This window comes from Hylobates moloch, unplaced genomic scaffold (genome assembly GCF_009828535.3).
Source record: "Hylobates moloch isolate HMO894 unplaced genomic scaffold, HMol_V3 SCAFFOLD_23, whole genome shotgun sequence".
Classification (NCBI taxonomy): Eukaryota; Metazoa; Chordata; class Mammalia; order Primates; family Hylobatidae; genus Hylobates; species Hylobates moloch.
This window is the reverse complement of record NW_026652298.1, coordinates 3,434,944-3,459,194: the sequence shown is the minus strand read 5'-3', so window position 1 is coordinate 3,459,194 and position 24,251 is coordinate 3,434,944. Positions and strand designations below refer to the sequence as shown.

General features: G+C 35.9%; 1 protein-coding gene and 1 long non-coding RNA gene across 3 annotated transcripts in view; one reads left to right on the top strand and one right to left on the bottom strand.

Moving 5' to 3' along the window:
- Positions 1 to 24,251, bottom strand: part of NDUFS4 (NADH:ubiquinone oxidoreductase subunit S4) — a 132,274-nt gene that overhangs the window by 30,275 nt on the left and 77,748 nt on the right. For both annotated transcript variants that reach the window (XM_032144636.2, XM_032144637.2), the window contains exon 3: positions 6,355 to 6,527. In XM_032144636.2, coding sequence (XP_032000527.1) covers positions 6,355 to 6,527 — 173 coding nt within the window. The remainder of the gene's footprint in view (positions 1 to 6,354; positions 6,528 to 24,251) is intronic.
- The window catches only part of LOC131382351 (uncharacterized), a 23,969-nt gene continuing 14,640 nt past the window's right edge, over positions 14,923 to 24,251 (top strand). The window contains exons 1-2 of the long non-coding RNA XR_009211766.1: positions 14,923 to 15,026; positions 15,978 to 16,087. This is a non-coding gene — a long non-coding RNA (uncharacterized LOC131382351). The remainder of the gene's footprint in view (positions 15,027 to 15,977; positions 16,088 to 24,251) is intronic.

The following is a 24,251-nucleotide window of genomic DNA, read 5'->3' as shown; positions in this document are numbered from 1 at the left end:
CAGGTAATTAAAAGAGCATAAGAAAAGCTCCACTTTGGATGAGAAAAGAAATGTAAATATAGTACTTTAAAATATGAATTTAGAAATCTAAAAACAAAGATCAAACACATTTATCTTAAATCCTACATGTGAACCAAAGTGGCCTTTCAGAAAATACTGTAGATAAGCAGATAACAATGAAATGTATTCACTATATTTTAAAAAAATAAAACCATGTTTATAGTCATGAAGCCCATTTTCATAATGAGGATCCTTCCCCTCAATCCCCACTGAGGAAAACATATGGGAAAACATTTAAGATTTCAAATTTCTGTCACAAAATTACTGTGAAATTACTGTAAAATTACTGTAAAATTAAAAAATTACTGTAACTTTGTAAAATTACCTTTTCCATTAGCACTGCCTCTGCTGCTCAATGAAATGTGTCCTTTCCTTTGTATTTAATAGCAAGATAGTAAAAACAGAAAAAAAAAACCCTCCCAAAGGTATATAAAATAATCTCTGCAGGTGTTATTTTTGTCATATTTCTTAAACTGCACACTTCTAACCCTCTGTAATACTCTTACATCAGCAGGGTTAGATGTCTGTTAAATCCTCCAAGCCATTCCATCAATATGCTAGACCTAGACAGTATCTATCAGTTAGAAGAAATGAATAAAGTTGGCCTGGTGTGGTGGCTCACGCCTGTAATCCCAGCACTTTGGGAGGCCTAGGCAGGCGGATCACGAGGTCAGGAGATCGAGACCATCCTGGCTAACATGGTGAAACCCCGTCTCTACTAAAAATACAAACAAAATTAGCCGGGCGTGGTGGCAGGTGCCTGTAGTCCCAGCTACTCCGGAGGCTGAGGCAGGAGAATGGCATGGACCCGGGAGGCGGAGCTTGCAGTCAGCCGAGCTCGCCCACTGCACTCCAGCCTGGGCGACAGAGTGAGACTCCATCTCAAAAACAAACAACAACAACAACAACAACAAAAAAGAATAAAGTTAAGCCCAAGATCCCCTAAATTAGGAAACCTTGTGGCTTTGGAAACAAATATATTCTAGGTATAGGATGGATAGTCATTTCTCTTTTAGCACATCCTAAAATCATCCCTCGACCCACAGCAAAAAACATATTAAAATACTAACGTTCTCTTTGCTCCATCAAATACAGTAATTCTCCTGATTAAAAAAAATACAAGTCTATATGGACTTATCTAACCAGGTTTTAAATATTTTTTATTTTTAATATTCTACATATTAATATTTGTATATAATTGTAAAATAAAATATAAGCAGGCTGAGAACCCAAACTATGGTCAACTCATTAATTTATCTGGGACACAGGTTTCTTAGTTAAGTGATAAAATTTAATTAGATGATCATGAAAAACCTTCAGCTTACAATTCTAACAATTTTATAAAAAGCTTTAAAATATTTCACAAAGAGAAGTCAGAATTCAATATGTCCAAGCAGTAAAATTACATACTATTTTTGTGTCATTAAAATGCTAAAAAAAAAGAGTAGCAATTCTGTTCTAATCAAATCAAATAAGTAAATATTTTAAGTAATAATTTTTTTCTTATATTTTTTCATGCTACTGGTTGTTAACACCAGAACAAACAGAAGTAATTAATGTTTTTTAAAATTATTCAAGATTCAAAACAATGTCTCAGATAAACCAATTGCAGACAAGGTCTATTGCTTCAAAAAACTTTTTACTTCAGCAAAACTACATTTTGAAAAAGAACTTTACCTCCCAAACATGTAGTATATCTCATTTTCAATCAATATGTAATAAAAACAGCATTTCTATATTTATGCACGATAGGTTACAGTTTTGTCTTAAAGCATCGGAGTATTAAATCACTACATATTTCAACATTTAATTATACTATTTCCAGACTAAGCAATACTATAATAATGATTGTGTGAACCTTTGTGCAAGCACAGCAAAGTAAAACTGTATTTATTTAAACAATCCACTAATGCGCTTTCAGGACACACTATCCCCAAAATATGGCAGCTTGGCATTTGAGAAAACAGTAGAAGCAGGAAGGTCTCTCTGACACTCTCCCCGAAGTAGGACATAACAGAATTATCTGACCTTCTGAAGTCGGTCCTAAGACCCTCATTCCAGAACTGTCTACCCTATAACAGAAGGAATGGAATGTACTTATTTCTGAAGACAGAGAGACACAGACAAGAATCTGAACAAACAGGTCTGGCTAAGTTCTTCCTAGTTTATAATCATTAGATCATGAACTTTGTCCAACCATCTTTCTGTATGACTGTCCACTCTTCATCAAAACTAAGCACAAAAATACACAGATTTCCCTGTTTCTTTGGGTCTTCATTTCTGAAGTCTCCTGTATCACATAAAACTTACACAAAATGAAATTGTATGCTAGTCTCTTGTTAAACTATCTTTTGTTATAGATGTCTCAGCCACAAACCTTGCAATAGATGTGAGGAAGATACTACTTTTTCTCCTGTATACCACTCAAATGTATATTCTTATATAAAGTATTTTACTCATAAACAATTTAGAGTATACAAGGCACAAGTACTCAAATAATCATTTATTACTGAATGTTGCTGGGAATGTATTACTACAGTGAGTCTGCGGAATAGATGAACATGTAAAAATCTCATGTGACTGAAAAACTGTAATCATTAACATTTCAATCACTGGATAGGGACAAATTTTTTCCTTATAAATTCTTTCAGCTTCTAGAAGCATGTGGTTTACAAAATGACTCCATATATTATATGAAACATAAAATAAAAAGGACAACACAACACCTACTCTTCAAAAGAAAACATACAAATTGCCAATAAACATGAAAAATGCTCAACAGCACTAATCATCACAGAAATGCAAATCAAAACTACCATGAAATACCATTTCATACCAGTCAGAATGGCTATTGTTGGCAAGGATGCAGAGAAAAGGAAATGCTTATACACTAATGGTGGGAATGTAAAGCAATTCAACCCCTATGGAATACAGTATGGAGATTTCTCAAAGAACTAAAAACAGAACTACCATTTGACCTAGCAGTCTCACTACTGGGTATCTACCCAAAGAAAAATAACTCACTTTATCAAAAAGAAACCATTCACAATAGCAAAGTCAAGGAATCAACCTAAGTGTCCATCAACAATGGACTGGATAAAGAAATGTGGTACATAAAGAAAATGTGGTACATAAACATCATGGAATACTACGCAGCAATAAAAAAGAATCAAATCATATCCTCTGTGGCAACATGGATGAAGCTGGAGGCCATCATCCTAAGTGAATTAATGCAGAAACAGAAAATCAAATACTGCATGTTCTCATTTGTGAACGCTGAACGATGGGTACACATGGACATAAAGATGGAAACAATAAACACTGGGAACTCCAATAGAGGGGAAAGGGAGAAGGGCACAAGAGTTGAAAAACTGCCTACTGGGCACTGTGTTTACTATTTGGGTGATGAGTTCACTAGAAGCCCAAACCCCAGCATCACCCAATATATTCATGCAACAAACCTGCACGTGTACCCCCTGGATCTAAAATTTAAAAAAGAACAATATTCAATTATGTATGAAGGGCCTTAGACTAAAGGGCAAAATTTCCATGAACAGGGGGATACTCTAAATCACTTTATTATGAAAGCAAACACAAGATAGAAAGAAAATATAGATTCCTATTGTTTCTGATATAAGGAAAGGTAATTGCCAGAGAGCATCCCCTCACCTTTGCCATAATCAATTGTCTAGAACAAGTCACAGATGTAGCCATACCTTATGGAAGAGGATGATTAGAGTTGTAACAAAAAAGCAGATATCCTGGGGCATCTTAGTTATTCTACCTACCACAACCACCCTTGTACAAAAATGTGATCTAACATCTCACATTGGTGGGGATATTGTGTTGTTGTAAGGAAAAAAAACTGGTCTCAAAGTATTCTTCTTGATACTGGGGCTTTTAATCCTCGGCATCTTCCACTTTTGGGGGGCCAGAAAATTCTTTCTTGGTTGCAAAGGAGGGCAGTCCTGTGTCTCATAGCATTGCCATTATTAACTAGATGTCAGCAGAAGCCACCACTTATTACAACCAGGAATGTCTCCACACACTGGGCAAATGTTTTAAGGATACAAAAGCACCCTCAGTTGAGAACCACTGATTTTGTCTATATATGACCATTCTTACAGATGCAGGCACCACCAGGAATCTCTTGAAACACTAAGGTGCATTGGGAAATCTGACCTGGTATTTATTCTTTGAAGTTAGAGTTAATGGGAGACTTCTGTTTTCTTGACAAGTACTGAGAATATACAACCCACCAGAGCAAGATTATTTAGAAAAATTATCTTACATATGAAAAAGTTTGGAAGCCAAATGTTCCTCCATCTGTTGTTTTCCAGAAACTGGGTAGATTCAGTTTTCCATTTGGTAGCTCCCCTTTCTAACAATTTCCAGGCCAGGTCTTGTACTACTTCTACAGGAGACATGAAAATTATGGGCTTTGAGGGACATGAGCTGATTCCACCCCTTCCTTACAACCATGACATGGCAGCTCATCTCACATATACAGATTCACTCCAAAGACTAAGTTGGATAAGTATCTATTTCTCAGCTTTATTACCAGTGAGTGCTCAAGACTCTACCTAGGTGGTTTGATAAAGCAGAATATTCTTAGCAAAGTGTTTCATTTTGGTTCTCTTAATTTTATAACACCCTGAATTATAACTAATCTTATAACAAATTTGTAGATTTGTGGAAGTATATTTGTATTTTTGTGATGTTCTAATTGAATTTGTATTGTTTGACTTTTTTCTCATTTTAATAAATTAACTAAACTGCAACATAAGAAAACAACTAAAAAATTGTGTCTATATATCATTTGCCTAATAAAATATAATTCTATTTAAACTGCAACATGACAGATGTTTTCTAAAAAAAGTCTCCCAAGTAATCAACAGGAAATGATGTTGAATATTATACTTTTCTAAAACAAGAGAGTCTACATTTTCTAATTTAAGTTTATAACTACCTTCAACTGGAGACTGGACATATATAATGGTCTAAGAGTTTCAATACGAATGACAATTTTCTAGCTTATCTGCCTAATGTTTTCTCTAATGACAGCTTTTTAAATTTAACTAGAATCAGCCCTCCTATTTAACATTTGGGCCCTATTCCATTATGGAGAATTAGGTCACTGACTTCATTAGTACCACAAGAATTTATTCCAATACACTGTTAAAAAGCAATTTAATGGCCAGGCATGGTGGCTCACACCTGTAATCCCAGTACTTTTCGAGGCTGAGGTGGGTGGATCGCTTGAAGCCAGGAGTTCGAGACCAGCCCGGGCAAAAAAGCGAGACTCCATTTCTACAAAAAGATAAAAAAAACTAGCCAGGTGCTGTGGCATGCACCTATATCCCCAGCTACTTGGGGGATTAAGGTGGGAGGACCGCTTGATCATCCTGGAGTTCAGGGCTGCAGTGAGCTAGGATCACATTACTGCACTCCAGCCTGGGCATGGGGGCAAGACCCCATCTCTAAAGAAAATAATAAACATAAAAAGTAATTTATTATTATTATTAATCACAATATCTCAGGAATTTATAAGTTTCCCTCAAGTTAGCTAATTTCTAAATTGGCCTAGTTCTTACCCCCCTTACAAAGAAAAAAGATATATATATATACATATATATATATATATAAAAAGATATATATATAATGTATTACAAAGAAGTTTATTGTCATTTTAAAACAAGTTAAAGTGTCACTATATTATAAACACCATTCTTACAGTATCTTGGATAAAACAATATTCCCCTTTATCTGAGAGGGGACAAGTTCCAAAACCCCTAGTGGATGCTTAAAACCACGAACAGTATCAAATCCTGTATTTTCCTAAACACACAGACCTATGATTAACTTATAAATTAGGCATAGTAAGAAATTAACAATAAGTTGTAATAAAATTGAACAATTATAACACTTATATACTGTAAGAAAAGTTATATAAGTGTAGTCTCTCTCTATCTCAAAATATCTTATTGTACTGTCTGTCAGATAACTGAAACCGTAGAAAGCAAAACTGCAGATAAGGGGGGACTACTGTATACATAGCTTTGAGTTCCATATCTAATAAGTAGTACTCTGAAAAAGACTATGTCATAGTTTATTGTGCTAAGCCACACTTACCTGAATATCTAAATATATAATGTGTATCTTTGAGCACAGTGATATCTAACAGCATCAAAAAGTACTGTCATAAGTATATTGTACATAAAAGAGTTTGCAAATCATATTTAGAAGATCTACATAGAAAAAGATAACTGACAATATTCACATTAAACTACTCACGTTGATGCCCAACCCATCAAAGGATTTTCCCATCGCTCCCTGGTATCAAACTCCATCTTCCACTTCTTTGTGTTGTTTACTCCAGACTGCATGTTATTGCGAGCAGGAACAAAGATCCTGACTTTTCTAGTTTTTATATGCTCTTCTGGAACGCCAGTTAAAGTAGTGATATCCTACAGAAAAACAAGCAAAAAAAAAAAAAAAAAAAGTTTCAAACAGCCTACATACTCACTAATGTACTTTTGTTGTTTCCTATATTCATGCAACTCTCCTCAGATTTGTTCATAAATTGAGATAAACTTTCTGGCTTATTTCACTACCATTCTGATACTTTACAACACAAATTGCTATTTAGATACCTGTAAATGGTTTATTTAGGGGGAGGTGGTAGGAGACAGTGGAAAAGGATTGTAAAAAAAATTTATGCCCTTTTGTCCAACAAAGCATTGGTATTTTCTGAAGAGACTGTTTGCTTGCAGAAGAGCCTGTAGTCAACAATACTCTTACTTTGTGAGCAAGTGCAAACTAGTCAGAGGAGAAAAAATATAAAGTAAGTATGAAAAGGGGATATAAAAAGTAAATCCTTATTTGCATGTTTATTTAAATCTTAAATAGAAAACAATCTGTTACTTATAGTTTCTGTGTCAAATTGCTTACCCACAAGGCATTACCTTGAGAGGGAAACCTGAACCTTTTCGTAAAGTTGTAAATTTAACAACTTTAATTAGCATTTTGATGTATCTCCCCTTGGTGAAACCTACTAAAGAGAGAATGATACAATCAAACACATTCTGAAAAAGTAATCCCAAAAAGTGGCATAATTTTTGTCAAAATGTGAGATGAAAACAATGGTAACTTTAACTCGATTTTTCTATAATTTTATCCAGTAACAAATGCTCATTTTGAAAATGCACAGAATTTTGATGCCCCAGAGTAGATATATTTATCAAAACATAGTGGCAGTCAGGACACAAATTAGTAAAGTAATTCAGAGTTTAAAACCTATTTATGCCTAGTGTTCCATTATTGGAACGCTAAGCATGTGGGAGTTATTTATATCCTACTGCTCAAGGCCATTGCCAAGGTCTGATTGCAAAAATTCTAAAAATTGCAACCTCAGACATAAATGGGTTAAATCTCCATTTAGTAATGGTAAAATACTTTATTTGATCAAAGTAAATCACATCGGGGTCAACCACATGCTTATTAATGAAGCATTTTAAAATCATGGTTCACTTACTAAGGTAAATTTTGGATAACTTGGTAAAAACAAGTTGACATAAAAATGATTATACCAAACTTGTGAAAACTAGAAAACATCTGTGAATTTTTATGTCATTATAATATACATCCTAATGAAAACTAATGTTTATTCGTAGTTTCAATCTATCAATGCTATGAATCAAATAATTGGCAAGAATACTTAGCTGCTAAGTATTCTTAGCTAGTACGTACTAGTGGGAAAAACACGAAACACATTTCTGACTTGACTATTATCTCTATCCACAAGATTAAAAACCAATTCTTTAAAGTTATTTTAGTTGGCAACCAATCCTCTATTTAACACAATACCTTTCCACCTGCATCAATAATTAGGTGTGGCTACTTTGTCACAGCTTGTTTACAGAAACTATCAAAATTATCCAAATAAATATTTACACAAATATGCTCTTCTAATATGTGCCTACATTAACTTTTTAAAGTTTCTCTGCATCTAAAGTAAAAACGAGTGAAGTTGGCACATAATTTTTAAAGGTGTGAAATACTTTAATTGGTAATTTCTAATATTCAGGTTCAACTTCAAAAAAAGTTTAAGTATTATTACATTTAATGACTTCCTGAAGCATATATGTCTCTGTTGAAGAGCTTAAAGTGGCTCAACTCCTGGGAAGTCCTCAATGTTTAATTCCTCCTTTGAATTCACTGTAATACTTGCAATCTGCCATAGTAGTTTATTATTTAATATTATATATCTTTAGATTAATCTGTCTCATTTCCTCAGCTACAGCTTAAGCTGGGTATAAACAAACACTATAAGCATGTTATAGAATTATGGGGTGGGGAATCTTTTCCAAATTCCAAAGCATCCCCTCTGTTCTGAGCTGAGCTCATAAAAGCTAGAGCTGTAAGTTATGTCTATTTTTAAAACTATATGAAAGGAAACACATTAAACTCTTAACACTGGTTACCTCAGGAAGATTAGAGGAAACACTTTTACTTTACTTACTTCTATACTGTGATGCATATACGCCAAACTGATTAAAAAACTTAAGATTTTAAACTTTTTGAAGTTTTGAAAGAAATTGAAATAGTATTTCTTGATTTATACTACAAAACAGTATTTGAGCTACAAACTAGAAAGGACAGTATATAGAAAACCTTTTTTAAAAAGTGTCTACACAATGTTGCTATTTATATTTTGAACTCATAACTACCAATCTTCCATGTCTTCTCAAATTATGGCAATTATTTATTGATATCGTCCCCTAATTTAAAGTTGGCATTTGAACAAGTGGGTTTCTGATTTTGGGAACCCAAGTTGTCATGACACAGAATCAGTTTTTGCATTCAGAAGACATGTAAGGTACTACAGCCCAAATGAGCTGCTGCCAAAGACAGAATAAAGAGGCTTGGCATATCTCATATACTTGACACCTAAAGGGCACAGAGGCTCTAAAATTCCTAGTCCCTGTAGGCACACTCTCAGTCTAGACAACCTGATTTCTCACACTTTAAAAATGCATCACGACACTCTATTGTTATCACTTCATCCACACAGCTTCGGCTAGTGACAGAAGAACCTGTTCTTTAAGCGCATTTCAATGGGCTAAAGCTCCCACTCCAAGATTCCATTAAAACAATGTAACACTTGAAAAGAACTATGAGGCGCTGTGCTGAACTCTACTTGTGTCTTCAATGCTTTGTGTGGTTCCTTCTAAATTCTCACAGAGCTACCTGAGATCCAACTTTCACAAAAAAAATTAAAATCTGCAAACTATTTAAATTATATTGAACTAATTGTATTCTTTATGGATTTCTACTTTTGTATGGCAATATGGATCACCTGTGAGTTTTTGAAACCTATTTAGAAAAGCTAGAAATGCTTTGGAGAAAGATGTCACTACTGCCTTTTACAAATTTCTGATTTTAGTGGTAAAATAGAGATAAATAATTTATAAATAATAATTCAAAAAACTAAATCACATAAGTATGAAAAGCCTTCAAGCTGGCACCTGAAGAACCTCAAGACTCACCAGTTAATAATTATCTGTAAATTCTAATAAAACAAGCTACTCTATAAGTAATATACACAGATTTACTGAATTTTAAAACTTTTAATTGTTGAATAGTTGGGTCAAGTATGAAACCTATGTTTCCATTATTAATGTCATTATCCTAATAAAGTTTCAGAAATACAACCTTATGTACAATATGCTATTTTAATAAATGATAACTAATAAGTCAATGATAATTCATAGATTAAAGGCATTCAAGTCAAAATTTGCTATTGGAAAGATGCATGTCATAATTCCAAAGTTCATTCTTTCAGCACCATATCTTCAACAATTTTAAATTTTGGAGGAGATGATAGCTGACCTGCCATTTCACAAGTCTACATAAATGAAGAGGAATTTAAAAAATCACTATGAATGTACCAGTATATGTACATGAACTTTATTCTTTCAAATACCAATTTCCATGATAAAATACTAGTTTTCCATATTAAAATTGTATGATTCGGTTATCAACTGTCTCCATTTATCTTCTGTGAATTCAACTTTTTTTTTCTTTAACAAAGGAAGCAGGGAACAAGCAATGGGAAGTTGGTGTCAAAATGCAGAAAAACCTCCCAGCAAGCTTCTTGCAACCACCCAGGATTTAGAGTCTTGCTGGCCGCTCTCTTTTCAATACCAGAATTTCACACATTTCAATGACTATTATGACTTCAAAGAATCAAATTTTCATCATTGTCCGTCATCTGCCGGTTGATTTGTATAAAGGAGTTCTTCTGCATGCACTCCAAACAAAAGCCTCCTTACTTTTGTGGCTATATATCAAGTTTAAAAGTTTTGTTTGTGACAGTTGTGTCTTTGGTAAATTAGGGTAACACTGAAGGAGTGCAGCTGCTCCACAGGAACCTCCTTTTTGGCACCATTTCACTTAAATAAAAACTGAATAATTAGCTTCTGCCTTTATTAAACCACAAAAATGCCACTGGCCTTAGTAATTACTTCCGGTTGCCCCACCCACTTAACCTTAACAGTTTACACTTGTCATAAAGAGAAATAAATGTAAGATTTTTGCACTTCGGGATGCATTTTTGCTAGATCTCTCAGTACACCCAGAAAAGCCAAAATTTTTACCATCCTTTTCCTATTAAGTTCACTAAATTGCATGTTAGTATGGATCAATGCTGAAAAGTTTTAGTAGAGCACACATTGAAACATTAAAAATACTGTTTATAGAAACTTGTTCTACTGCAGACTATTAGTTATTTACAGCTAAAACTAATCTAAATTTGATGACTGAGTTTATATTCTATTTCAACCATGAAAGATGTTCAAAGAAAAGCAAGTCTTAGACCTGTAATAAAAACTTTCTTTCAAGTAACCCACAGATACTTAAAGCAAGAAACTCATTAAAGGTTTCATAAATAAAGACATTTTACAAAATAAATTTTACAGTTTAAAAAATATAAAGAGTTGGCAGATAGCATTATCGTATCTATTTACTGTGGAAGAACTTAAACACTTCTAAAAACTTAGGGGCCATAGAGATTCAGATATAATAAAAAAATAAAAATAAATTTGAGTTGTGCCATTAGAACCAACTTTTGTTTGTCTGCTAAAGTAACAAATTGATGTTGGAGTCCAACCAGGCAATGAATCAAGTGTTGGAATGTGACATCTGTTATATTTTGCATACTGGGCAAAACTATCATCGAGCTAAAAGTGTAGTTTGAATGAACTGCTGTGGATAATATGATAGAAATACTTCATGCAAATGATGCTACTAATCATACAAGGAGTATGAAACTAATAATTAGAGACATGTTTTTCAATCTCAAACTATTTTTACCACTCCTAGATCCTTCTGAGCAGGAAAGCCTTGGCTAAAAGCAAAGGGCTGAGTCAAAACTGGGTTGGAATCCCAGTTCTCAACTTTGGGCAAATTAATAGACTTCTCCTTTTTCATCATGTATAAAATCAGTTTGCTATACTAAAATGAGTACTAAATAACATATGTGAAGTGCTTACCTTTGGCAACAAAAAGAATGTTTCTCATTTATTCAACGTATTTTTTAGCACCTACTACATATTAGACACTGAACACAATGAGCAACAGTGAAAACATGATCTCTGACCCCAAGAAAATAACAAACATTTTTTTAAAGGACATTCTCTGTCCAACCACACCAGCTCTCAGGGAAGTTTGTAATAAAGGTCCCGGTCTTTAAGGGGATTCTGTCATCTCAACCTTAGCTGGTCAGTCACTTGGTTAATGTCACAGATTAATGTGTGTGTGATTACAGGCATGCCACGCTCCATGGGAAACTGGAGATCCATAACCACTACAGCAACAAAGGTCTTTTCTTTCTTTTTGCCTATCTTTGGAAAGGGTTGTCTCCTCCAAATTTCACGTTGAAATTTGATCCCCCATGTTGGAAGTGGGGCCTAATGGGAGGTGTTTGGGTCACTGGAGCAGATCCCTCATGAATGGTCTGGTGCTGTCCTTGTGGTAATGGGTGAGTTCTTGCTCTATTAGTTTCTGCAAGAGTTCCTCCAAGAGCTGGTTGTTTAAAAGAGCCTGACACATTCTTTCTCTCTCTCTTGCCTCCTCTATCACGATGTAATCTCTGCACAAGCCGGTTCACCTTCACCTTCACCTTCTGCCATGAGTAGAATCAGCCTGAAGGCCTCATCAGAAGCACATGCTGGCACCACGCTTCTTGCACAATCTACAGAACCATAAACCAAATATACTTCTTTTCTTTATAAATTACCCAGTCTCAGGTATTCCTTTACAGCAACACAAATGGACCAAGGTACTGCCCACACTGGCTCCTTCCTCTTCCTTCTGGACCTTTTTCTTCCATTTTCTTCTGCTCCCCTTTCCTCCTTTTGATCTTCCATAAAGTAACTTTGAATCTTGATACGTTCCCCTTCAAGTTCCTACTCTGCCATCCTTCCATATACCCCTGCCAGAATCCTTCACTTTCCACTCCAGCCCCTCAGTAATTTGAACTTTAAGTACCCCTACTCTCAAGGGATTCAAGGTCTCCCAAAAGCAACCACGTCATGCTGAGAAGAGGAAAAACAAACTACCTGAAAACAGAAATGGATGTTTTGTTCACTTAGATGGACTTTGGGGAAAGACAACTGCTAGACGTTTCCTCAGTCACTCACTCACCTAAAAATTTCATCCACAGCCTCCATAAGAAAAATCTTTGATAATAGGCAAATATGTTATAAACTCCTCCCTGGAAAAAACTTACATTCTTTTTCTGTGCCTTTGAGATGTAAATTTCCTACCCGTCTTCCCTTGAACTCAATAGTTATCTTTCAGAAATACAAACTTCAGGGAGATAACTGTTATCAAAAGAAAAAAAGAGAGAGGAAGAAACAAGTTTAAACATAAGTTTAACTTTTTAGTTTCTTCGCTTCTGTGATATTTTTTATAATTGCCTGATTTTTCAACAAGAAAAATAAAATGATGCTTATTTGTCTAATGTCTCAAGAAGTTGTCATGAGCAGTTTAATTGTTGAGAACAAGTTAAATAAATATAACTGGAATAAAAATTTGTAAGTGAACTTTTTATACAAGATGTCAACTTAAAAAGAGGTTCCAAAATCTTTTTGGTAACTTGCAACCTTAAAGTTATACTTAAGTAAGATTAAGTAACAGATATTCATTAAATGTCTAGGTCATTTCTTAGTAAAATAAAATGCTGAAACATCAGTTGCTGAACATAAATTTGAATTTATATACTTTTGGCATATTGCTTTTATATACTATAGAGTAGCTAAACATATTTGGTCTGTTAATAAAAATGAGAAATTGTACTATAAGGAAGCATGTTTCTAGAAATCATAATAGTATTAATCTACAGAATATTACTACATGACAATTCACAATTGCTAAGAATTAAAATTCTAATATATATATATATAGTTTAAGCTACAAGAAATTAAGAAGGGTGAAGAGAAACAATTTTTATACCAAAAAAAATGCAATAAAGGATGTATTTTTTGGTAAGAGAAGTTCTAAGGCATGAGGATCTATTTTCCATTATGGGAAAAAAGAGAGTAAATTAATTCTGTGCTAAAGTAACATGACTGGTTTGCCAGAATAAGAGAAAAAAGCAGGAAGAAAAAGCAGTTGGATATTTGTTTCAAGACTAAAAAAGGCTTATGGAAAAGGAATCTTGGGGGAAAAAAATCTTGTCTCGTGGTCAAAGATGGCTGAGATTGAATGAATTCATTTACATAGTTTTATTAAAATTAGCTATAGCTATAGTATTAATAGTACACTGATGCAAAACTAGAAATTTGGTCTTCTCTGTTAAAATGACAAAGTTTTCCTGGAGTACTGGTCTAAGAAAGTGAAGGCTTTCCTTTATCTGTTAAGTAACTGGCCAAATAAACAAAGATTTTGTGTTTTATCAAGATAATTTTTTTTTAACTTTTATTTTAGATTCAGGGATACAAGTGCAAGTTTGTTATATAGGTAAACTCATATCATGGGAGTCTGGTGGACAATTATTTCATCACCCAGGTACTAAGCATAGTACCTGATAGTTATTTTTTTCTAATCCTCTACCTTCTCCCACTCTCCTACCTCAAGTAGGCCCCAGTGTCTGTTGTTCCTCTCTTTGTGTCCATTTGTTCTCATTATTTAGCTCCACATATTAATAACTATGTAGTTTTCTGTTTGCCTTTAAAATCTTTTGTCACTTTGGTAATGTTTCACAGTGCCCTATGGGCCTATTTAATCAAATGCTTTAAACCTTTTGACATTTTTTACTTCTTAAAGTAAAATTCTAAACTATGTCTTTTAAACCTCTGATTTTGGAACTTTCCAGAGGGTCCCTGGAAAGTCTCAAAGGATTTGTCTCTCAACCTGTTGGAGATATTAATTAGGCTCATTTGATATGTTAAATTATATGGGAAGCACTGTCAAATAATAAGTGATGTTCAGACTTCTCAAAGTTATTATCTATGAGTATATTATTAATGAGTGTTCCATAAATTGACATTTCAAAAATTCTGATATGTTCTGGTGTAATGCTATCAGTCATAATTCTGGCTAGTATGTTAACATTTTGTATACCAAAAAACTGCCAAACTTCCTTGCCAACTGCATCATTATAATAATGAACACTCATCAGAGTTTTAACCACGGCCATTTTAAGTCTTCTGTCATTCATAAGACAGTTACTATATATTTTGATTCTTCTCTGAAAGTGTTTGCAGTGAGCAATAGTCTAAATTGCCTCATCTTCAAGGGCATTAATGAAAAAGACTGACAAGTACTCTGTAACACAGATTTCTGGTAACTTTCAGATTACACTATTGGACTGCCTAAGAATTTCCAGAACTCGAATGAAAAAACTAATGGGTTTGTGAAACTGTTCATCAAAATCAAGCAGAACAAGAACTAATTACATGCGGGTGAATGAACTAATGAGGATATTTTCTTGTTGTTGTTTGAAACATTGTGGGTCTTTAATGTTTTGTTTTCCAGATTTAAGGAAATTCTTTCTTCTTTTCTTTTAAGCTATCTATATAGCTTACAGCAATTTGGTAAAGTATACTTTTATAAACAAAAATGGAAAAAATTCTCTCCCTGCATAATCCTTCTAGAATCCAGGAACTATTAGCAAGTAGTCTTATTTTTATACAATATAGTTACTTGTATAAGTTCAGGAAGAATCTGTAACAGAAAATTGTGTATTTACTGCTTATATTACCAAGGCTTTGACTAGAATGTCTTATTTCAAATACAACCAAACAACTTTAAGAAACTAAAGTATGACTTTATGGAGCCAATAAAAGCCCCTTAGGGGTAAAAAACTGGCCTGGTAACTTGAATACATGGTTGTATGGTATGGTTGCCTTATAGCTAGGTGAATAAGGAATGCTACTTCTTGGAAGACCCAGGAACCTCAGGATATTTGGGGACCTCAAACAGGAATTCACCTAATCTCTAGGAATGCAGAGTCTTAGGAAGAGTCCTTGGCTTGGCCTTCTAGTCTCGAGAGGCTGTTACAAATCCAATCTGAGACTCCTTATGAAAAGCTCCAGCAAAGCAGACTTAAAAAGAGCCTATGCTGCACATAATGTAAATAATCAGGTTAAGTGTATTAGTCTGTTCTCACATTGCTATAAAGTAATACCTGAAACTGGGTATTTTATAAAGAAAAGAGGTTTAATTGGCTCACAGTCTGGCAGGCTGTACAAGAAGTATGGCTGGGGAGGCCTCAGAGAGCTTTTACTTTTTACTGCAAAGCCAGAGCAGGCATCTTCACGTGGCTGGTGCAGAAGGAAGAGAGAAGTGGGCAGATGCGACATACTTTTAAAAGATCAGATCTCATGATAACTCATTTACTATTACAAGAACAGCACAGACAGGATGGTGCTAACCTATTCGAGAAGGACCACCACGACAATCCAGTTACCTCCCAATATGCTCCACCTCCAATGTCGGGGATTACATCTCCACGTGAGATTTGGTAAGAACACAGATCCAAACCATATCACTAAGTTTAATAAGATTAAACTTGTTTTGCAAACAAATTAGTCTTAGTTTGATTATCTTTGACAAAAATGAGAATGACTGTAGAAAGAAAAATTACGTTTTAGAAGAAAACTATAGTGCACCTATTATTAGATCCTAGCACATTGTTTTTGAAGTTTTGTTATTTACCTGCAAAATGAAATGAATCTTGAATTCTGGTTTCTTCTAATATCTAGCTACAGCTCTCCAAACTAATATTTCCAATTTTCTCCCAAGTTTCTTTGACTTGGAATTACTGAAATTAAAACTTCCCTTTTCCTGAAGTCTTACAAACTGTGGCTGGATAAATTGATAGAAACTTCAGAAAAATCACAACAACTCATGTGTAGACAACCTTTGTGACATTCAGACTGCAAACCAGGAAAATCTATCAGACTGCCACTGCCTGTAAAACTTTGGTTTTTTTAAAAATCTAATAGCTGGATACAGTGGCATGCATCTGTAATACCAGCTCCTAGGGAGGCTGAAGTGGGAGGATTGCTTGAAGCCAGGAGTTTGAGACCAGCTGGGGCCACATAGTGAGACCCCATCTCTTTAAAAAATGAATAGTAAGTAAAACATTTGTTACGCTTTTTTCTTGTTAATCTGTCTTTTGTTATAGCAGTGTCAGCCATAAACTTTGCAATGGGTATTCAAAAGATTTTCTCCCTAATAGTAGTATATTATTTGAAATATGACATAACCCAATCAAGTCTACTAAGAAACTATTTTATGATGAAATGCAATTTTAGAAAAATGATATAAAAATACAATTTTCCCCCCAAATAAGAAAAATCTATTGGAACACCTGTTTGCATTTTTATAAGGAAAACTTAAAAATCTTTGTTTTCTAAGTTCAAACTTTGGAACAACTGAAACTGTTGAAAAATATGCTTAACAAAGAAATGAAGGATCAATGCCTCAATGAAAACCAGTATGTTTAACAGAAGCATTTTGAAAATTATTAAACGAATACATTTTTTAATACTTAGAATTACAAAAATATAACATTTAATAATTTCAACTTTTTAGCAGCTAAATGGATTTGCTGTTTAACCCAATACTTCAGGATTTTTTTTTTATTTTTACTTATTTATTTATTCTGAGAAAGGATCTCACTCCATTACCCAGGCTAGGGTGCAGTGGCATGATCATGGTTTACTGCAACCTTGAGTTTCTGGGCTCAGGTGATCCTGCTACCTCAGCCTCCTGAGTAGCTAAGACTACAGGCACATGCCTCCCTGCCTGGCTAATTTTTTGCATTTTTTTTTTTTTTTTTGTAGAGACGGGGTTTCACCATGTTGCCTAGGCTGGTCTTGAACTCCAGCAATCCACCCGCCTCAGCCTGCTGAGTAGCTGGGATTACAGGCATGAGTCACCATGTCTGGATGGATTTTTTGGCTGGTTGGTTGTTTATTTATTTATTTGACAGAGTTTTTGCTCTGTTGCCCAGTCTAGAGTGCAATGGTGTTATTTATTTATTTATTTATTTATTTGTTTGTTTGTTTGTTTGTTTGTTTGACAGAGTTTTTGCTCTGTTGCCCAGTCTGGAGTGCAATGGCGTGATCTCAGCTCACTGCAACCTCCGCCTCCTGAGTTCAAGCAATTCTCCCACCTCAGCCTTCCAAGCAGCTGAGATTACAGGCGCCTGCCACCTCGCCTGGCGAATTTTTGTATTTTTAGTAGAGAAGGGGTTTCACCATGTTGGCCAGGCTGGTCTCGAACGCTTGACCTCAAGGTGATTTACCCACCTCAGCCTCCCAAAGTGCTAGGATTACAGGCATGAGCCACCACACCCAGTCAAGTCATGTACCTATCTTAGGATACCATGCAGCTTTTCAGAAGCTATAATAAAAGGCGAAAAAAAAAAAAAAAAGTCTGGCCATAAGGTACCTGGAACTTATATAACATTACCTTTTGAAAAGAACCAGTCTAAACCAGATAAGGTGGCATATGCCTGTAATCCCAGCTACTTGGAAGGCTGAGGCAAATGAACTGTTTGAGCACAGGAAATCTGAGACCAGCCTGAGCAATAAAGCAAGACCCATAGGGAAGCAAAAAGGGAAGAGGGAGAGGAAGGAGGGGGAAGGGAAGGAAAAGAAAGGGAAGCAAAGAAAGAACAGAACAGAACAGAACCAATCTATTATTTCTTAATTAAATAGTACTCTTCATCTCCTGATAATACATTAAAAAGGCTAAAGAACACATAGCATACATTAAGAGTTACGAAAACAAAAGGTATGGCAGTAAAGAACTAAAGATGAAATAATTCTTAAACAAATATCAGGACAAAGGGCCAGAAAATAAATTTCCTAAAATCAAGCAATGGTTTAAGCAATAAAGGAACTTAATTACATCTGAAAAGGACACTGGAAATAAGAAAAAATAATGGATTGAAAACTGAATGCTTCTGATTTAATAATGAAATATTCATGAGGCAATGATGTGCAAGTCAAACTAGATTGCAAGAAGGCATATTAAAAAAGTGTAAGGGGATTCCTTGTCAATTTAGCATAACAATAAAAAACTATGCAACAGAAGTTTCCTTTCTGTTGTTAAGAACTGGTCCTAGCTCAGTTGCCTGACTAGTAAAACCAGGGAAACACTAAGTAAGCAATATACACAAACCTTAAACATTATATTATAATGCAGGAATGTACATGTGCATTATTTTAATAATCTGATTTGGGCAATGCCTTTTGAGTATAGGTCCATTTATCAGAATCCCAAGTGTTGTTTTTTCCATAAACCATCAAGAAAATACGCCATCTACAATTTATAGTTTCAGTTTTGTAAATGTGAAGTGAGAATATAAAAATGTTTGTGAAATAATCTGAGTCCAAAATCTGTCTAGAATTTAATGATTTCCTTTTACACCACGCACAATCTTTTTACAATTGCCTTACTCGACATACTTTGACAGGAATTATTAGTATGGAGGAGACAAAATATCTTTTCTTCTACCCATCTTAGGTTCATGGTTGAGGGTCCCAAAACAAAAGACCGATTAACAAGAGAAAAGCATACAAATTTATTTAATGTAAGTTCTATGTGACACAGAAGCCTTCATACGGAAATGAAGACCCAAAAAAAGAGTTAAGCCTGTGTGTTTTTATGCGTAGGCTAGATGAAGAGTGGGTAGTCAGAAATATGATAGGACAAAGGGGGTGTGATCTAATGGTAATATATTGACTACAGAAACTTAGCAAGGCTTTTTGTTCAGATTCTTCTCTGTGATCCTTTATCTTCCTCTATGTATAGGTAAGCCATCTCTCACATAAAGGTTGTATGGCCTGCTTCAGGGAAAGGTCAAAAAATCCTTCCTGGGTTTTACAACTTACCTCATAAGAGACAGGGAGTGGGGAAGGTCATAGCGACCTTTTTGCTTCTGCCTTCTTCATAAAATATTCAATATGCCAAGTCGCCATATTGTGGGGTTGTATGTCTTGAACACTATCATTAGAAATTCGCCTTTATCGTCTTCTCAAAGTATTCAACAGAACTGTTACAGAAAAGACTCTCTTGTCCTCATATAAGCAGATTATAGCACTCAATTACATTATGAATTACAATGTCAAGTATAACTGGCAGAGACAGGTATGGAAGTAAGAGCTCGCTGAGTCTTGATAAAGCATATGACTCAATGACTGAGGGCTGAAGTCTAGCAATATACTGAAATGAAGCCTTAATTAAGCCATATATGTAGTATGTCAAAGGTGTTGGTAGGTATGTTTTATAAAGAGAATTGAGAACATTAATAACTGAGCACATTTTTAAAGGTTGGTTTAAAGAGTAAAGATTCATTAACAAAGCCACTGTTGCAAAAGAATTGTCACAGTGTAGTGTATGGATCCTGCTGCAATCCATAATGGGATCAGACTACCACTCTTGCCTTTTACAAACTATAAAACTAGGAAAGTTATTTTAAGCAACTATTTTCAGATACTGGACAACCTGATAACAGAAAGCACAGCACTGTGATCCCTGAAAGAAAGAAAATTCAAGATGTAGTCCTATAATTGTCTCAGCTTCATGCATGGGAGCACATTTCAGACTATGGTACAGAGAGGTAAATCCCAAGCAGAACAAAGCAATCTCACAGAGCAGAAAAGGTAGGGATTGGCATTCAGACATGCTGAGTCAAATGACATTTCTGAGGCAGAGTTCTGAAGAGGAGTTAAGCAAAAAAGGAGTTTCAGAAATCTGCACAGTCTTTGTCTACAATGAGACTCTGTGAAGTAGGACAAGTAATGAGAAGTTCTAATAAGTCAGAGTGAAGATTTTGCTGAACACTCTGGGCATTAAATTGACACACAAGAAAGGTAAAACATAAGAAGAAGAGCAACTCTATGACTGCCCATACAATGCTTAATATCAATCACTAAAAGGATTAAGCTGATCAGCAGTAGTAGACTGCTGAAACAAATCTAAGCTGTATAAAGGAAGACAGTAAAATCTAGGCTCCCAGTAACAAAGCAATCAGAACATCAATTACACACTTAAAAATCATTAAATGTATTTTCTGGCAAGATGGCCAAATAGGAACTGCTCTGGTCTGCAGCTCCCAGCAAGATTGATGCAGAAGATGGGTGATTTCTGCATTTCCAACTGAGGTTCATCTCACTGGAACTGGTTGGACAGCGGGTACAGACCACGGAGGGCGAACCGAAGCAGAACACAGCATTGCCTTACTAGGGAAGCGCAAGGGGTCAGGGAATTTCCCTTTCCTAGCCAAGGGAAGCTGTGACAGACTGTACCTGGAGGAATGGTACGCTTCTGGCCAGATACTGTGCTTTTTCCCATGGTCTTCGCAACCAGCAGACCAGGAGATTCCCTTCAGTGCCTGGCTTGGCAGGTCCCAGGCCCATGGAGCCCATCAAAGCTCAGATCCATTGGCTTGAAATTCTCGCAGCTAGCGCAGCAGTCTGAGATCAACCTGGGATGCTGGAGCTTGGTGGTGGGAGTGGAGTCCGCCATTGCTGAGGCTTGAGTAGGCAGTTTTATGCTTACAGTGTAAACAATGCTGCTGGGAAGTTCTAACTGGGAGGATCCCATCACAGCTCAGCAAGGCTGACTGTCTCTCTAGATTCCACCTCTATGGGCAGGGCATCACTGAACAAAAGGCAGCAGCCCCAGTGAGGGACTTACAGATAAATCTCAGATTCTCCTGGGACTGAGCACCTGGGAGAAGGGGCAGCTGTGGGCACAGCTTCAGCAGACTTAAATGTCCCTGCCTTACAGCTCTGAAGATGGCAGTGGTTCTCCCAGCACAGCGTTCAAGCTCTGATAATGGACAGACTGCCTACTCAAGTGGGTCCCTGACCGCCGTGTGGCCTGACCAGGAGACGCCTCCCAGTAGGGGCCGACAGACACCTCATAGAGGAGAACTCTGGCTGGCATCTGGCGGGTGCCCCTCTGGGATGAAGCTTTCAGAGGAAGGATCAGGTAGCAATATTTGCTGTTCTGCAGCATCTGCTGGTGATACCCAAGCAAACAGGGTCTCGAGTGGACCTCCAGCAAACTCCAGCTGACCTGCAGCTGAGGGGCCTGACTATTAGAAGGAAAACTAACAAACAGAAAGGAATAGCATCAACATCAACAAAAACGACGTCCACACCAAAACCCCATCCATAGGTCACCAACATCAAAGACCAAAGGTAGATAAAACCACAAAGATGGGGAGAAACCAGTGCATAAAGGGTGAAAATTCAAAAACCAGAATGCCTCTTCTCCTCCAAAGGATCACAACTCCTCACCAGCAAGAAAACGAAACTGGATGGAGAATGAGTCTGACGAATTGACAGAAGTAGGCTTTAGAAGGTGGGTAATAACAAACTCCTCCGAGCTAAAGGAGCATGTTCTAACCCAACACAAGGAAGCTAAGAACCTTGAAAAAAGGTTAGACAAATTGCTAACTAGAATAACCAGTGTACAGAAAAACATACATGACCTGACGGAGCTGAAAAATGCAGCAAGAGAACTTCGTGAAGCATACACAAGTTTCAATAGCCGAATTGATCAAGCTGAAGAAAGGATATCAGTGATTGAAGATCAAATTAATGAAATAAAGAAGACAAGATTAGAGAAAAAAGAATGAAAATAAACGAACAAAGCCTCTAAGAAATATAGGACTTTGTGAAAAGACCAAATATACATTTGATTGGTGTATCTGAAAGTGACAGGGAGAATGGAAAAAAGTTGGAAAACACTCTTCAGGATATTATCCAGGAGAACTTCCCCAACCTAGCAAGGCAGGCCAACACTGAAGTTGAGGAAATACAGAGAACACCACAAAGAGACTCCTCAAGAAGAGCGACCCCAAGACACATTAAGGTTGAAATGAAGGAAAAAAATGTTAAGGGCAGCCAGAGAAAAAGGTCAAGTTAACCACAAAGGGAAGCCCATCAGACTAACAGCAGATCTCTCAGCAGAAACCCAACGAGCCAGAAGAGAGTAGGGGTCAATATTCAACATTCTTAAAGAAAAGAACTTTCAACCCAGAATTTCATATCCAGCCAAACTAAGCTTTATAAGTGAAGGAGAAATAAAATCCTTTACAGACAAGCAAATGCTGAGAGATTTTTGTCACCATCAGGCCTGCCTTAACAACAGCTCCTGAAGGAAGCACTAAACATGGGAAGGAACAACTGGTACCAGACACTGCAAAAACATGCCAAATTGTAAAGACCATCAGCACTATAAAGAAACTGCATCAACTAACAGGCAAAATAACCAGCTAGCATCATAATGACAGGATCGAATTCACACATAACAATATTAACCTTAAATGTAAATGGGCTAAATGTGCCAATTAAAAGACACAGACTGGCAAATTGGATAGAGTCAAGACCCATTTGTGTGCTGAATTCAGGAGACCCATCTCACATGCAAAGACATGCATAGGCTCAAAATAAAGGAATGGAGGAAGATCTACCAAGCAAATGGAAAGAAAAAAAAAGGAGGGGTTACAATCCTAGTCTCTGATAAAACAGACTTTAAACCAACAAAGATCGAAAAACACAAACAACGGCATTACATAATGGTAAAGGGATCAATTCAACAAGAAGAGCTAACTATCCTAAATGTATATGCACACAATACAGGAGCACCCAGATTCATAAGGCAAGTTCTTAGAGACCTACAAAGAGACTTAGACTCCCATACAATAATATTGGAAGACTTTAACACACCACTGTCAATATTAGACACATCAATGAGAGAGAAAATTAACAAGGATATCCAGGACTTGAACTCAGCTCTGCATCAAGCAGACCTAATAGACATCTACAGAACTCTCCACCCCAAATCAACAGAATATACATTCTACTCAGCACCGCACCGCACTTATTCTAAAATTGACCACATAATTAGAAATAAAACACTCCTCAGCAAATGTAAAAGAACAGAAATCACAAGTAACTGTCTCTGAGACCACAGTACAATCAAATTAGAACTCAGGATTAACAAACTCACTCAAAACTGCAAAACTACATGGAAACTGAACAACCTGCTCCTGAATGACTACTGGATAAATAACAAAACGAAGGCAGAAGTAAAGATGTTCTTTGAAACCAGTGAGAACAAAGACACAACGTACCAGAATCTCTGGGACACATTTAAATCATTGTGTAGAGGGAAAATTATAGCACTAAATGCCCACAAGAGAAAGCAGGAAAGATCTAAAACTGATACCCTCACATGCCAATTAAAAGAACTAGAGAAGAAAGAGCAAACAAATTCAAAAGCTAGTAGAAGGCAAGAAATAACTAATATCAGACCAGGACTGAAGGAAATAGACACACAAAAAAACCCTTCCAAAAAAAAAATCAGTGAATCCAGAAGCTGGTTTTTTAAAAAGATCAACAAAATAGATAGACAGCTAGCAAGACTAATAAAGAAGAGAGAAGAATCAAATAGACGCAATAAAAAATAATAAAGGGGATATCACCACTGATCCAACAGAAATATAAACTACTATCAGAGAATACTATAGACACCTCTATGCAAATAAACTAGAAAATCTACAAGAAATGAATAAATTCCTGGACACATAAACCCTCCCAAAACTAAACCAGGAAGAAGTCGAATCTCTGAATAGACCAATAACTGATTTTTTTTTT